Source organism: Sinohyriopsis cumingii, chromosome 19 (assembly GCF_028554795.1).
Source record: "Sinohyriopsis cumingii isolate HCF-2022 chromosome 19, ASM2855479v2, whole genome shotgun sequence".
Taxonomy (NCBI): Eukaryota; Metazoa; Mollusca; class Bivalvia; order Unionida; family Unionidae; genus Sinohyriopsis; species Sinohyriopsis cumingii.
In genome coordinates, this window is record NC_142979.1 from 23,390,649 (window position 1) to 23,408,282 (window position 17,634).

Consider the following 17,634-nt stretch of genomic DNA (forward strand, 5'->3'; position numbering starts at 1 on the left):
ACACAAATGTGTAGTAAGGTCTGCAATAAATTCTTACCTTTGCAAAAGAACCAAATTTGTACGATGATATAAGGTATTCTGTAGTCTGAAAGACAGAAATAAAAGATATAAAAATAAAAAGTAACACTGATTATTCATATGCATATTATGTGGTCCCATTTGGACTCAATGAGTCTCCTGAACCTATCATGTGGTCTTGTATGGTCTAAATGAGTCTTCTGAACCTATCATGTGGTCTTGTATAGTCTGAGTGTCACCTGAACCAATCATGTCTTAATCATGTCTTGTATGGTCTAAATGAATCACATGATCCAATCATGTTGTCTTGTATGGTCTAAATTAATCACCTGAATCTATTTTTTGGTCTGAGTGTCACCTGAACCAATCATGTGGTCCTGTACAGTCCGTCTGTCTCTTGAACCTATCATGGGGTCAAAACCAATCATGTGGTCTTGTACAGTCTGAGTGTCTCCTGAACCTATCATGGGGTCATGAAAGGTCTAAATGTGTCTCCTAAACCTATCATGTTGTCTCGTACAGTCTAAATGAGTCTCCTGAACCCATCACGTTTTTAATGGTGAAAATGAGTCTCATGAACCCATCACGTAGCTTTATATGTTCTGAGTATCACCTGTATCTATCACATGGTCTTGTAAGGTCTAAATGAGTCTCCTGAACCCACCATGTGACTATACGGTCTCAAAATCACCTAAACCTATCATGTTGTCTTGTACAATCTCAGTGAGTCTCATGAACCCATCACATGTTTTTATATGGTCAAAATGAGTCCCCTGAATGAGTCATGTGGTTTTATATGGCCTGAGTGTCTTCTCAGCCTATCATGTAGTCTTTTGTGTTCTATTTGAGTGTCTGCTGAATCTATCGTGTGGTCTTCTATGATCTGCGGGTGTCCAGGACCTATCTTGTGGTCTCATAAGGTTTGAATCTCTCCTAGACCATTTATCTGGTCTCATGGTTTGAATGTCTCCTAGACCATTCATATGGTCTCATAAGGTCTGAATGTCTCCTAGACCATTCATATGGTCTCATAAGGTTTGAATGTCTCCTAGACCATTTATCTGGTCTCACATGGTTTGAATGTCTCCTAGACCATTCATATGGTCTCATATGGCTTGAATGTCTCCTGGACCATTCGTCTGGTTCATATGGTCTCATAAGGTTTGAATGTCTCCTAGACAATTCATATGGTCTCATACGGTCCGTCTCCTAGATCATTCATATGGTCTCATAAGGTTTTAATGTCTCATAGACCATTCATATGGTCTCATATGGTCTAACTGTGTCTTCTGAGGCTATCATGAGGTCTCGCATTTTCTAATTGTCTCCTGAACCAATCATGTGGTTTCATATTTTCTGAGTGTCTCCTAAACCAATCGTGTGGTCTTATATTTTCTAAGAGTTGAAGGTCACAGAATTTGCTTATATATAGACAAATAAACATACAATTATTTTATTTATTTTCGGTTTGACAAAAATTTTCAGATCACATTGGTTTTCCATAACAAAACCTGCACAGCTGATTTTATGCCAACAGGTTACATCTAGGATTCAGGGGCCCCGAGTGGCCGAGTGGTCTAAAGCGCTCTCCGTTACGGATCACTGCCATCTCACCTCTGTCTGCGTGGGTTCGAGTCTCGGATTCGGCTAATGTGGGTATGTGAGAAAGCCTGCCAGTAGCTTCTCGTGGGTCGGTGGTTCTTTCCAGGGTTTTCCCGGGTTCTTCCTCCACCATTAATACTGGCTGCTATGTATAGCCAATCGCATGCTGAAAAATGGCATTAAGCCCTACAACAACAACAACAACATCTAGGATTCAGTAAATTTTGGTAATGTTCCCCCTTACAGTTGAGAAAAGGAGGGACAATCTGGACATAATTAATTAATAAATATACACATACAAAACTCACATTTTTGTGAGTACAAAATGCAATAGATTCCATATTATGGATCATGTAAAAGGTAATATATGAATACCAACAAATCAATGAACTGACAAATGATCAAACAAATGAACAGATGAAATGCTTTATCCAGTCACAACTGTTAGTGATCGGGGCAATAAAAGTTAAAGGCTGTTCCAGTAAAACATATACCTCCAAAGGGGGGGGGGGGCCACTTTTAAATTCAACCAACCCACAACAGAAGCAATTTAAAAAAGTTATGATCCACCATCAGATATGTTTTAATCAAAAAATAGAAGCATATTTTCTTTTATATAATTTCTGCCTATGGGTTAGAAAAACACTGCCCCCTACAGAAGCATTTTTATAATATACATAATTTCTGGCGATGGGTTAGAAAAACACTGCTCCCTACAGAAGCATAATTGTTTTTACATAATTTCTGGCAATGGGTTAGAAAAACACTGCTCCCTACAGAAGCTTAATTGTTTTTACATAAGTTCTGGTTATGGGTTAGAAAAACACTGCCCCCTACAGAAGCATATTTTTTAACGTAATTTCTGGCTATGTGGCTTATTATTTGTAGATGTTGTTGATCAGACCCTAAATACCTACTAATTTAATGTCCGTGAATATAGATTTTATAATAGGTATTTTTCCATATCAAAAATTTTATTTTTTGATAGCACTAGCATTGTTATGTTAACAAGAGAGAGCATTCACATTTTTTTCTGAGGGGATGTTATGTATATTTAATTTGTATTTGTTAGAAATTGTTCCTCTATGATTGTATTTTGGACTTGACCTTGTCTAAAATCAAGTTCACTGTCTACATGACCAGTAACTTTAATCTGACATTGCTAATATTTTTATAAGACTGTGGTTTAAATATTAGGATCATTATTGAGTCAAGGACAAACTATTTAAAATTTTCTTTATCATAATTTAGTACCAGATTTTTTTCTTGTAATCAACTTGTAATATTCTATAATGTAAAATTCCATTAAGTCATAGTAAATCCAGAAAATGCTGATTGTGATATATGTCATATAGAGGGTTTTATAATCTTGTTTATCATTTATCTAGAAATTACTCATTCTTTCTGTAAAATCTTGATGCAGAATCATTAATACTGCTGTGTTCAGTTTGGATTTGGGTTTATTTATTTATTCAAATCATTATTCTCTGGAAATTCAAAGTAATATTCTTAGACATAAACATTAACTTGGAATTACAAGGAGTCCAGATAAGGATATCTTGGATTATATTATTGTGATTAACTGGAAGACTGTCAGTACATCATCACACTTCAAGCCACTTGTACATTAGTGCATTCAAGCCAACAGGTACACCAAATCCTTCAGCACTGGATCTTATTTCAAACACCACTGGAATCTGATTAAAACTTTATTTATTAGGACTGGCGATAGAACTTTTTGGACTAATTGGGATTTAATTCACAATACTAAATATGTTCCTTTGAAATTTTACTTTGAATTCTAGTGAAATAAATTATGTTTACATTTTACAAAGCTGTTGGTTTTTGCTCTTTTCTATTACTTAATTTAAGAAAAGAGTCGTAATAATTGTGCATTCATTTTTTTTAAATTTAATTTTGCTTGCTGGTGATACTGGCACTTTGAACACATTACTGGCTATAATGTCAAGGAAATGGGAGCTAAGTGCCTGTGCAAAGTACACACCAAGGGAGAAGACCCATGCTGACCTGGATGGGTACTGAAGAAAGAGCCTTGGATTACAAGTCCAATGCTTGGCCAACTGATATATCGGCCAGGGTCCAATATATTTCAGGCACAAAATAAATTGCTGAGAGCATTTCCAAGTGAAAACACAACAAACCTGGATGTTCAAAGAACGTTGGTACAAAATAATTCACTATAACATGCAAACTAGGTAGAACAAGGTATAATTGAATTCTATGATAATCACCCAAAATGTCCTTTATTCAATTTTATGCACTGCACATCTCTAATAATAGCAGTTAGATTAATGTGATAGATAGTATCACCTCTATATAATACAAATAACATTTGAATTCATGAGTAAAAAATCCTTTTGTACTATCTGATGAATGGCATGGGTTGTGTGTTCACTTAAAACTTACATCTGTGTCTTCAAATAAACTCGTCTTTGTTAATAATAATAAAAAGTCAACTTACACATAAGAAAAACAAGTAACAAAGAATGCAAACAATAATTATAGCACTGAGAATATGGATGACTTGAAGGGTTATGGCAATATGGTCCATTAAACAGGGTCAAAGTATGGCTATAAATTGTAAAATATTGATAATCATGTTTCACTTTATGACCAAATAACAAATAAAAAATCGGACTGTTCAATGTTTGTATTTTTTTCATATTATCTCTTAACAGAGAATCGATTAAAAATAAACAAATAGTGTAACCATTATCTTTAAGAGCATTTTGTACTGAAATGATGCATTACAGACCAGGGGAAGTCTGGAGAGTGAGATGACTCAAGTAAAACAATTTCCTGTTCTAAAAATTTGAGTTATATCCTTTGCCAATGATTGGCACATTTTTTCGAGACCAAAAGGCCAATACAGCAAAATATATAAAAGTATGTTATTAAAAACATACAAACTATTAGTAGTAACAGAGAAGACACCATGCCATAAGTTTGAAAGGTACAAACACCTCCAAGCCAAAAACAAAATGGTACCTCTTTGTGATTGACTGTAAAAAAGCGGAGCATTGTTCCATACATCGCACAAGCTGCCGTGTAGTGACCAAGCCTTGCCACATGATTGGATACAACATGACTGTCAACAAAAGAAACATTAACCTTTCAGTCCATTCCTCAAAATACAGTATCATGGAAAAATATTGATTATAACACATCTATGAAATATAATGCAGCTTCTTAATGGTTGAACTTCATCACCAAGCGCTTTTAAAACTGCTGAACTTTAAAAACAGCTGCAGTAAAACAATGATGAACTGACAAATATTTTGATGCTGTTGTGATGTCATGTGTCATTTTAAATTCTGCTGAAAATTATTCATTATTTAAAATAGATCACAAAATGTTCTAAAATGTGTTAGATCACAGACAATGTATTTGAGGACTCAAGAATGATAATGTGTGTTCAATGCTGCAAATACCCTATATACTTGCGTACAAGTCATGTCCAACAACAAACTGCACAAACCCAGATGTGCTGTTACATAATGTGCCAGCAGATCTGGGTCTATGCTGTTTGTAAGGCATAATCAATAGAATAGACAACATTAACCATGATCTGAATCATTGTGTGACAGTTGAAGTTCTATATAGTTTGTAGTTGGACTTAACTTATAAACAGTATCTGTTCTACAAGAATTGCTAATCCATCACTGGTAAAATTCCATCTGTAACAGTAAAACCATACACTTCCTCATATCCTCACATGTAAATCTGTCATTTTACGATTATAACACATACCTATGTATACTGGCAAAACTAAGTAGTGAAAATGGTAGATTTGGCTTTTTACAGCACAGTAAACCAAGTTGTTTATTTAGTGCCAATGAATTTAAAAGTGCCATGCTGAAGGATGCACCACTGTTGTTAGCAAAGTCTAATCCATTTGTAGCATTGAACCCATACTCAGGGATGGTCCTGGCTTTTAAAAAGCTGTCGCCAAAAAAATTGCCAACCTCAATATTTTGTCGCCAATTTTCAAAAAGTGTCTCCAAAAAAAGTAGTGTACATTTTTCCAAGTGTTAATTTAGTCTATTAATGTAACAGGCAATGAAAATTACAAAAGATGGATTAGTTAATACTTTAATTACAAGAAGCATTAACAAAATGTTACAAAGTGTTACATGAAGATCGGTCGCGATTTTAGGGCTGCCCACTTGTTGAATGCAGTTTCAAAGTCTAATTTTTCACATCTGTACATGCTGATTCTCATTAAATTCTCGAGAGACGAGATGCAGAGCTTATTTCTGATGTCAGTTTTTATGAAGTTCATCTTACTGAATCCACGTTCACAGTGTACAGTGCTGACAGGTGACACCAGTAGTCTCTCAGCAGCCCCCCCCCCCCCATGGCTAGCTTCACAAAGCTTGTAGCGAATTGCTTCCTAAATCCCAAGAATGATCACTGAATGCTGTATAAATTTTCTCAACAAGAAAAATAGGATCTCCATTCCCACGAATGAAACTCACACGAGTCAACACCTGGCAATATTGGACCGTATATATAAGCATAAATTCACACCCAACTTAGGGATTCTTTCACTCCTGTATTTTGAGAAATAAATAATTATTATTAATTATGCAAAACTGTTTTTTTTTTTTTTTTTGCTATTTCTTGTTGCGGAGTTTAAGTCTCTGCAGCCGTAACACAGGATTGATGGCAAAAGGAAAAGATCAATGAATAAAATGCTGCACTGGCGACAGATGTAATTGTGATTTAGATTGTTTCCATTGGCTTTGTATTTATACACAGTTGTCGGTACTTCAAAGCTTATCAGTTTTCTATGAAGGTTCAGCAAAACTATTGTATTGGTATATGTATAAAAAAACAGAAGGATTAGCCATACAATTAATTGTATCTGTTCTATTCGCGTCTTAAGAAGTCGGTCAGTTGTAGGTATAGTGCGGTAGCATGATTGACTGTATCGCAGCATACAGTACTCAGCCCAGATGTCAGCATAAGCAGATTATGATGTAACAATGCACTGTAAAGATGGGGTTGTCAATAAGAACAAAGGATTGTTTATGTAACAGATTGATACCAATGCATTGCTTAGTCAAGTTTGTGGCTTCCTTTCGTTCTGCCTTTTAATTTATCCAGTCCAAATCCATGATTGTATGTACAAATTAAATAACCAAAAAGTATGTCGCCAAAAAAATCGCCAGATGGGATATTTTTGTCGCCAATAAGGAAAAAAAATCGCAATTTGCGACATTGGCGAAGCCCAGGACGATCCCTGCATACTCTTCTGGTCACAAATCCAGCACAATAATCACTGTGCCATCATGGCTCCCATCTCCAATAGCTATCTCTTATATCATGTGAGAGGGTGTATCAGGTCCATTCTGCATCTTTGAGCATTTAAAAGCTTTCTTCTTGGGTAAAGAAAAATAAGTTCTAAGAAAAGAATTGTCAGGTCAATTAAAATCCATGAGAAACATTCAAAAGGTATCTTTATCACTTGATGGAAAAATAAGGGATTGCTAATTGTTAGGTCCCAAAGGTTTTGGTGGTCTTATCCAATAAAGTTTCCATACTTTTACGGCTTGGGATGGGCTTATCAATGCACAACAATTTATTGGAGACAATTTACAGCAAAATGGATAATTTTTTTCAACGAGTTATTTAAATCTTATACAGAGGCTGTTTGATGCTAACATACACGCCACCGAAGGAAGGTAATCATATAAATTATATCTATAGGCCACTACTCCACGTTCAATGTGCTCCTCCCCGGTCCTAAATGTTTTACTCTTGCCTTAATACAAGTGGACATGACAAAAAAATTAGCTTTGTTAAAAATAAAATGGTTTAAATGCTCAATGATTTGGAGTGTGTGGTATCTTACTGTGAATATCATCAAGTCTACATAAAAGCAACACAAGTTATTTACTGACAAAGCAATTGTAGTCTGTTTGAGTGTGTGATTTGGATTTTTAAGGTAGCTTTAACAGTTTTTCAGTCATATCGCTACGATGTCTGCAGTGTGGCAGTTTAAAGTGATGTCTAGCACTGAGTCATCATGCCACAGACATGCAGCATGATGTCCCACCCAGTCACATTATCCTGACACCAGGCCGACCAGTCCTAACACTCCTTGCAATTGTAGTCAAGCTAATTGCCAAAATGACACAACACGTTAGCTAACCCAGTCTGAAACAATGGCAGAATTCAAACCTGCGCATTTTTTTCAATAGCTTGCTAACCACTGTTTCACTGCAGCCCCTAAGTATAAAGTGGAATGGGTTCAGATACTGATATAATGTATATACTCATTTATATAGTCTGCCAGAAAATCAGTCTATATTGTTTGCAGTACTGATTATTTTTAACAAACTATAGAAATTGATCTGCTGGTGAATTATGCAAAGGCAGTTCTGGGTGTGTGACGCTAGGTGTTGGACTTATAAGTGAGTAAATACTGCACATGTAAAAACGGCATCATGAAAGAGAATGTAACATACCCCAAAGTGTCATTCATCACATGCTTGATTTCCATTCCATCATAAAGGACTGGACATGGACCAAAGGCTCCTATAAAAAGAAAGAAAAGAAAGTCAAGTAGTTGGATATTCAAGATTACATTACATAACATGTAAATTTAAAAAGGCCATAAATAAAGCAGACAGGATGAAGTCACTGTGCTCAAAAATGTAGAAAACTGAAAACAAAGGGCAAAATCTCATCAATGGCCTCAATATATCTACTATATTTGCCTGGATTACAAGTCCAACTGCAAACAACATATATTCTGAACTGCTTTTACATCATGTGCCAGCAGATCTAGGTCTATGTTGTCTGTGCTACTGATTACACCAAACAAACTGCATTGTTTAAGAGCTGCTGGCACATTATGTGACAGCAGATCTTGGTCTGTGCAGTCTGCAGTTGTACTAGACTTGTAACTGAGTATATATGGTAAAAAGCTAACAAGGATATCAGTTAAAAAGTCTTTAGTCCTGAGAGAGTGCAAAAACAACTAATTTTAAAAAATGTTGCGAATAGTCTGAAGACTGAAAATCGAACCAGCCATGTAAATAATTATCTATAAAAATGTGTACTAAAGTAGGGGACCACAACAAATTTTGTACCATGGTATTTTGTAACATACTGTAATATGTACCACATTATACCACAATTAAATTAGGGACAAACACTTTAATGTTATGGGGCAGGGGCCTGACACTTTTAAAATTTCTGTCAGTAGCTGGAAAATATCTTGCTCTGATTTATAGCAAAATAACACCATATTATATCCATTATCTTGAACAAATGTCTTGTGATAAAAGAAAACAAAATGTCTCAGCTCAAAACAACATCTCAGCTCCCACCCCAACCCTATAAAAAAATTTGAAATACGCATATTCTGATAGACGGCTACATCTGTTCTCTCATGCAAGAAATGTATGAGCGGTTTCTAAAAGGCAGTCAACACGCAAAAGCAGTGCATGCTAACAGATTTAAGACTGAGAATCTATTTGTTGACTTAAGTAAATGAAAATGAAATTGTTATTATTATTATTATTGATGTAAATCTTGATTTTCATTTCAATTTTATGTTCAACTCCTGAATTTTCAAATTTACAGAATAATAATGGAAAAATTTTGTTGAGATAAAGGAAGTACATTTTTTCTTCACAATTTACAATGAGAAATTTATGTATGAATGAATAATGGGAGGGGAGTCATTTGCATATCCCCAGCTAAAGTAGATAAGAAGTCAGTGGGGAAGGTGTAAATTTAAAATGTTTGGGTCATCAGATTTGGTTTGAGACATTTTTTCTTTGCCATTTAGCTGTTTTTAAGATCACTGAACCGTATCTTTTCTGTCCACAATGAACACGTCACAGACTTTGAATGATGAGCATTTAGTGGTGGCAAGGCAGGATTTGTGATTGTCTTCTGCCACCTTAAAATACCTGCATTTTTTACATTTAATTGCTATGATGTTTAAGACCATCTCAAAATATAAAGAACAAAACATACATGTAAATACAATGAGATAATAGCTATCAAAGAACAATATATGAATGTATAGTACGTTAGACATCATAAATCAACAATAGTCTGTAAATGGACAAAGAAAAACAGTTATCAATCAAATTAATAAGGATTGAATGAAATCAAATATATGCTGATAATATTATAAAGATATGAGAATAAAGTGATAACGTGTGAATAAGCAAAGCCTTAGACAAGAAGGGCTGTACCATGGAAGTACGTAGCTGCAATGTGGCATTACTGATGCTAGCACATATTGTAGGAAATGCTAACAAATTCACATCAAATACCTGAAATTTCAACAAAATACACAAATATGCGTTATACACTGTATAAATACTGTACTACCACAAACATGAAGTCCAACAGAAAAGGAAAAAAATCCATGGATTCTCAGAAGATTGATTAACAGTTTGCAGTGAAATGTATAACTGACAATATCTGGTATATGCAAAGCCACCTAGAAGCATAAGGGAGGTAATCTGTAAGAGTTACTTCCCTTTATCTATGCAAAGTAGACTTTTTCAAGTCTGTGGGCAGGCAGGATTCATTGGGTAGCAAAAGTAATTCATAATGTTGAAGTGATTGGTTAATAAATTTGACAGAAATAAATTCAATTTACCCATGGTACAATCAATGCTCAATGATGTAAACAAAGAATTAAAAGTAAAAGTAAAAGTAATGCTCAGCAACATATACAAAAGAAGAATAAATTCAACATACCATTGGTACAAGCAATTCTCATAGTCTGTAGAGGAAGAAATAATTCAACCTACCCCTAGTGCAAGCAATGCTCAGTGAGTCATACAAAGTAATAATAAATTAACTTACCCATGGTACAATACAGCTTAATGAGTATTAGTTTCATCTGGAAATTTGAAGGACTTTTTTTCAAGCCTTTTTCCAGGTGAATGACTATCTGCCAGATCAACTTGCTATTGGCTGTAAGACAAAAAAACACCAAAACCATTTTCACAGAAATAACAGCAAGTTCAGATAAATCATGTTCACAGAAATAACACCAAATTCACATACTGACTATAAGACATAAATAACACTAAATTCACATAAATCATTTTCACGGGGTTAAAAACTGAAGTACCACCCACACACCCCATACATCACAATGGAAATAAACAAAGTGGTCATTAAGCACAGGTGGTCTTTAATCTGCATATAAATATGAACAGATTCATTAATAAAATGGACCTTCTATATCTGACCATTTTATATATGTGGTCTCAGGAGAATGTATGTAACAAATTTATGTATGTAGTAAACTTTAACAACATGTCAACACAATACTGACTACATGTTGCCAATTAAAAGTAACATTCTAAAAACATACAATAAAAAATTGCACAACTTTATGAACAAAAACCCTTCCAAATAAATGTAAACATGAAGCACAATAAAAAATGATAACGCAAACATGTTAAAATTCTTTAAAACTTTTGTAAAATTAAAAGAAAAAGCTAAAAATAAAAAATAATTAACTTTTTTTGGCACAAATCTTTTACATAAACTGCATCCCATAATATGATCCAAAATTTTATCAGATGGTCCCTTGAGTTTACATCAAACACTTACTCACAAATGAAAGTCTCTACACAAAACAAGAATGTATTCAATATGGACACTGGCAGGGTATGTACTCTGGTCAAGATACACCCTTCAAAAGGTATGCACCAAGTCTGGTATGTGTGTTGTATATGTGACTGGCACAATAACACCTCATATCTTATGAGCTTGTCTGAAAATGCACACACACACCAAAAAAAAAAGATTCTGCTATGTATACATAACAAGTTGATTTATATAATATTTGATGTCAGTATACGACATCTTCACTTTGGAAACTGACAACATGGCAACATTGGTTCCTTTATCTGCCCTTTTATTACCCATAATGCTAATGTGAGTAGAAAGCCAACAATGCAGAACACTCCTCCAGACTGTGCAAGCAAATCATGCTGCTGCAAAATCTGAGAAACTAATGAATTGTGAAATTTAAGGTCTGTGAGTCTTTCAGTGAGGAAAGGAATCAAAATGATGAAATTTGTTTCTTGAGAGGTTTCGAACAAAGACAAACTATTTTATGATTGCTGTAAACATGCTGTACAAAAATTGTGCAGAATGCTACGTCTTGCTTGTTCTGCCAGGACATATTCCAAATGCCTAGCAAAGTCAACAGTGAAAAAAGTAGGTCACTGTAACATATTTTTCATAAATATATTACCTTAAAAAAGAAATACTATGAACAAGATATTATAGGCTTGCTATATCAAGTTATTTTGCATAAACCAATTGTGAGGCACTTTTCTTGTCTCAATTGCAAGCCAGCCACAAAGTTTCTCACAATTTGATTCTTTGGACTCTGGCGATTTTGTGGGAACTATTTTTCTTACTGAAGTGCACAGAACCTTGACCTTTGAACCCCCCCAAATCAATAGTTGTCTTCCTTGTCTCAAATGCAACATTTTACAAAAATGTAGCAATATGCTAAAGAATTCAAGTAGTTTTGTGGAATTATTTATCCTTTTTTCAGTTACTGTGACCCTGACAGAGATTTTGACTCCAAAATCAATTGTTGTTTCTCATTTCAGATGCAAGCCATATACAAAATTTGTCTAAGTTGTGTAAAAACAGTTTTCCATCCTACAGGCCCTGACCTTGATCAGATTGCCCCAAATGCAAGCTCATTCCAAAGTCATGGTACATGATGGAAAGCTGAAGTTGTTGTGTGGAAACAAGTAGGAAACAAACAAATTGATGAACAGACATCACTTGACATGGCATGTATATAAAAAAAAAAATAAATGCCTTGTTGAAGTTTCATGATGGTCCCTTTCCAGCAAGCATCTGAAAATAGGAGTTGAATCTGATGACATTATCAGTGGTTCATAAACTAATCCTCAGTGAGCAATTATTCCATTTCATGACCAAAGAAATGAACCTGAATGCAAAAAACAATATGATTACTGGAGCACAACAAAAGCTCCTTTGTCATTGAGCGTGCTTTTTATTTAGCTATGGAAACAATTTAACATTAAGGTTAATCTAGAATGTGACTGGACACACTGACATAAAAAGAAGTCAGTGTGATAAATATGTCAAGCTTCCACCAAGAGGCCATTATGTGCTACTGTTGCCCACGTTGAGTAGTAACTTATGAAATCAAAACTTATTAAGGTTTAATACCAGAGTAACCATGCTAATACAAAACTTATCACTGGAGAGCAAAAAGTAGTCTTGTGACCGTATACTGTGATGATCACACAGTACATAAAAAAAATCAAGTTTCATGACTAAGAGAAAGAGATAAATACAAACAAACTTGAAAACAGAAGCACAAAAAATAGGCCACTGTCACCTCCTTTTGCCTATGGTGAGTAGCTCCCTCAAAGATGAATATATCTATAAAGTATTATGACTACCGCCAGTACATGCAACAGTGTCAAACCTTAACATAACCAAAGAAATGCAAATACTAGGTCAGTGTCAACTCCATCTGCCTGTTTCATAACTGTACATACAAAAGTGTCTCAGAAAATGAGTTGAATGCAACAACAAAAACACAACCTGATCATGCCAACTATTACAACAATAAATCCAAAGTGATACAGAATGACTTCTGGAAGAAACTGATCTGATATCATAAAACAAAAACACAGACACAAATATATGTCCAATCAGAATGAGACATTGTTGCTGCAGTGAAAAGTCAAAATCTCATTATCTTCAACTTTGGCCAACGAACTACAGCTAATTTTATTCTAGCATCAAGGTACAAACAAAGACCTATAGACAAGGAATATGTTTGATGCTGATGCTGTAGGTATTACACCGGCCTAAAGACAAGGAATCTTCTTTTGTGATGATGCTTTATGTATTGCACAATAACTGAATTCTAATGGAATAATTTAGAAACATAAATTTTCATAAAATATTGAGCAAAATTTCATCATACCAAAACTATTAAACAGATAAAATCAATATGGTAACTTTTGAATACAGATTGAGACAGAGGTATCATCTAACTAAGTGACACAACTCTGACAATTAGATTCCCATAGCTAGTTACTTAAGGGTATAACTAAGCTCTGGTTGTATATGACCAATGCATACACACCTATCAATCAAAGTCAATGCAGAAAACACACCAAGAATATATTTTTCCCCCATATTTTTGAATACTGATAAGAAGCAAATATGCAGATTTGGAAATCCTATCTTGACAAATTCTGAGAAGTTTGTTCTAAACATGCTTCAAGACAGGTTACTGTGAACTTACGCCATGATGGACTGTACCCACCACAACACATGCATGCATCAAGTTTACTCACTGTCAATAAAGAGAGAAATACAAATATACTTAACAGGAAAATGAAAATGTAAGACAGTGTCACCTTATTTTGCCGATGGTAAGTAGTACATACGCAAGTAGTACACTCAAAGGCAAATATATCTATTAAGTTTCAATACTATATACAACATCCTCTAACATTAACATAACCAATGAAATGCAAATACTAGGTCAGTGTCAACTCCATCTGCCTGTCTTTTAACTGTACATACAAAAGTGTCTCATAAAATGAGCTGAATGCAACAACAAAAACACAACCTGATCATGCCAACTATTACAACAATAAATCCAAAGTGATACACAATGACTTCTGGAATAAACTGATCTGATATCATTAAAAAAAAACGCAGACAAAAATTTATGTGCAATCAGAAATGAGACATTGTTGCTGCAGAGAAAAGCCAAAATCGCATTATCTTCAACTGTGGCCAACGAACTACAGCTAATTTTATTCTAGCATCAAGGTACAAACACAGACCTATAGACAAGGAATATGTTTGATGCTGATGCTGTAGGTATTACACCGGCCTAAAGACAAGGAATCTTCTTTTGTGATGATGCTTTATGTATTGCACAATAATTGAATTCTAATAGAATAATTTAGAGACATAAATTTTCATCAAATATTGATCAAAATTTCATCATACCAAAAATATTAAAGAGAGAAAAAGAAGACGGTAACTTCTGAATACATACTGAGAGAGAGGTATCATCTAACGAACATTACTAAGTGAGGCAACTCTGACAATTAGACTCCCATAGCTAGTTACTTAAGGGTATAACAAAGCTCTGGTTGTATATGACCAATGCATACATACCTATCAATCAAAGACAATGCAGAAAACACACCAAGAACATATTTTCCCCCATATTTTTGAACAACTGATAAGCAAAAATGCAGATTTGGAAATCCTATCTTGAAAATTTTGAGAAGTTTGTTCTAACCATGAGTCAGGGTAGGTTACTGTGAACTTATCCGATAATGAACTGTACCCACCACAACACATGCATGCATCAAATTTCATCACTGTCAGAGAAAGAGATGAATACAAACAAACTTAACAACAGGAAAATGAAAAATAGGACAGTGTCATCTCCTTTTGTCTATGGTGTGAATGTCACAGACAGTGTATATCCTTTTATTTATTAAATACATATACTTGGGTTTTGTTTTTTGAGAACAACGATATCCGAGGGTGATTTATGTGATGTGTACAAAGATTCAGAAATAGTTCGGTTCATCCTGTGCCGCATGTGCAAAGTCCTTTTGATGGGAAGAAACAAATACTTCCAGCACACAGACATGTATTGCGGCATCGTCTGTGTATAAATGCCTCACCATAAGACACAAGCTTTACATTACCGAATGTCTTGTCAGTAAGCGGTCTACTTTAAGGACTTGCACATCTTCAGCTGTAAAATTATGTGAGTTATTTATTAATTTCTTGGTTATAAGTTATAACTATTGTACTACCATGTTTTATTTTTGTATATTGTCTATGTAGCTTCGGCTAACGTATCATGCAAATATTTTTTATTTTTGTTTGTGACTTAGTAAGAGATCTATATTAGCAATATAAATTTGCAATTTTATGAAATGTTTAAAACCGTATGATTCTTACTAGGCACTGTTAAGTTCACTTCACCCCTTGTACTTACTCTGTGTAAAGTCATTTATTTGTATTTTTATTATTCTGTTCATGCAGATTATGTTAATTGATCCAATATTTGGATAATGATATATGCATGCATTAATAATAATTTTCTCATTCAAGTCATTCATCATTAAACACTGTATTTGTATCACCATCAAAAGTGTTCTGTTGTAAATCTATGTGTCATGTTTACCCCGACCCAGAGTAGCCCAGTTTGAAACATGTATCATCAAGGCAATTCTGACGGGTCATTGTTTGATGTCGAACATTGCCGAAGGCTAGCACTAATCCGTTACGTAAGATTGTTGTGGCTAGAATAGAAGAACCGGACATCGGAGTTGCAAAGTCACAGACAACCAATTATCACCTAGGTGTCGAAATGTTTCCAAGATCAAAAGAAATTGCCTGATGAAGTGGGAGTGTCCTAACTTCTTTCCCCTGCAAACAGACAGACAGGTTGAACTGGCCGCTAAGACGACTGGACAGGGACACAGCGCCACCCAATCAGAATCGAGATGGGGGGAGACCTTGATTTGGGTAGAATGATATCCCTGCGTTTTCCGGCAAAAGTTAGTTCGCTGAGAGAAATTACCCAGAGAAGAGGTTAGCGTAACTCCGAATAGCCATTCGTTATTGGCGGGAAAATCTTAGAGCGGGAAGGTCTAAGTACAGAAAGCTTCAAAAGGTCAGTAGATATTTGTTCGGTCTTTGTGGAATGCGACTGCATTTTAATTGTAGGTCGTATGTATACTTTATTAGTACTAGAATCGTAGTACGAAGAATTACTTTGTTTTGTTAATATGTTTGCATATTTTGAAGAAATGAGTTGATGTTTGTAAAGAATTATATAGCTTGCCAGCCGTCGTAAGAGTTAATATTGTAATTTACTATGTGGGTATTTTATAGTAGACTAACACACATGTTCATATGATTATAGATTTTGCCATTGTTGAATATTTGTAATGTACAGACATGCGTCTGATTTTGTCAGATTGTAGTACGATGAGATTAAATATATATGTGTATATACTGACGTGACGCAATGTATTGATGTCTGTATAACAATTCGCTGATACTGTGTTATTACGCCATTGTTTACCCTGCAAGAAGTGTGTGGGAATTTCGATGTGTGTGCATGCGTGGCCGAAACAGTGACAGCTATCTGATGGTTAATTGTCGTTATAGTGTGAGGTGAGGTTCGATAAAACATTTGTTAACGCCTTGTGGTTTTTCACAGGAAGCTTTGAGGGACAGACCAGTTAAAGTTTGGTCCCGTAGTCTCGGATAGAGAGATGGAGGAAAGGAGAAGAAAGGAGAGAAGAAAGGTGAAGTGAAGTCTGGAGCGAAGTTGGAGGAGGAGATAGTAGAGAGGGAAACAGACAAAGGAGGAGTTAGAGGAACGGGAAGAAGGAAGGAATCAGCGGGAAGAAATAGATGAGTAGATGCAAGGACAGGGGGAAAATCGAACTCACACTGTAAATCACGGGATGAATTAGGCTGTCACTTGGTCGAGGGAAAGACGAGTGATTGGAAGTTATCGTTCTAAATTATCACATTTATTAAATTGTTATTGATTGAATTTCATCTTCGTGTTCTCTATAATTTAACCGTCGGCATTGCTGACTGGGGGATCAGAGCTGTAAATCTACATCATCACTAATTTAACTTTCTAACCTAACGAGCCAGGGTGGAACTTTCAATTTAATTTAATTAAATTATATTGGGAGAACCCCACCCCAATACGACAGAACGTCACACTATAATTCCACCCAGTTATCTTGTTAGTGTGAACAGTGCCCTCTAAGGCAAGTATATCAAGTTTCATTACTACATGCAACAATGTCAAAACTTAATGTAACCAGTGAAATGCAAAAACAAGGTCACTGTCAACTCATTTTGCCTGTTTCATAACTGTACATACAACAGTGTCTGTGAAAAAGAGCTAAGTGCAAATATTTAACA

The 17,634-nt window shown here is 35.0% G+C and overlaps 1 protein-coding gene across 1 annotated transcript in view; it reads right to left on the bottom strand.

The window, feature by feature from the left end:
* The window catches only part of LOC149775276 (N-alpha-acetyltransferase 25, NatB auxiliary subunit-like), a 122,381-nt gene that overhangs the window by 45,833 nt on the left and 58,914 nt on the right, over positions 1 to 17,634 (bottom strand). Inside the window, exons 14-17 of the mRNA XM_089944181.1 lie at positions 10,483 to 10,593; positions 8,115 to 8,184; positions 4,630 to 4,729; positions 38 to 85 (exon numbers count right to left, since the gene is read on the bottom strand). Coding sequence (XP_089800307.1) covers positions 38 to 85; positions 4,630 to 4,729; positions 8,115 to 8,184; positions 10,483 to 10,593 — 329 coding nt within the window. The remainder of the gene's footprint in view (positions 1 to 37; positions 86 to 4,629; positions 4,730 to 8,114; positions 8,185 to 10,482; positions 10,594 to 17,634) is intronic.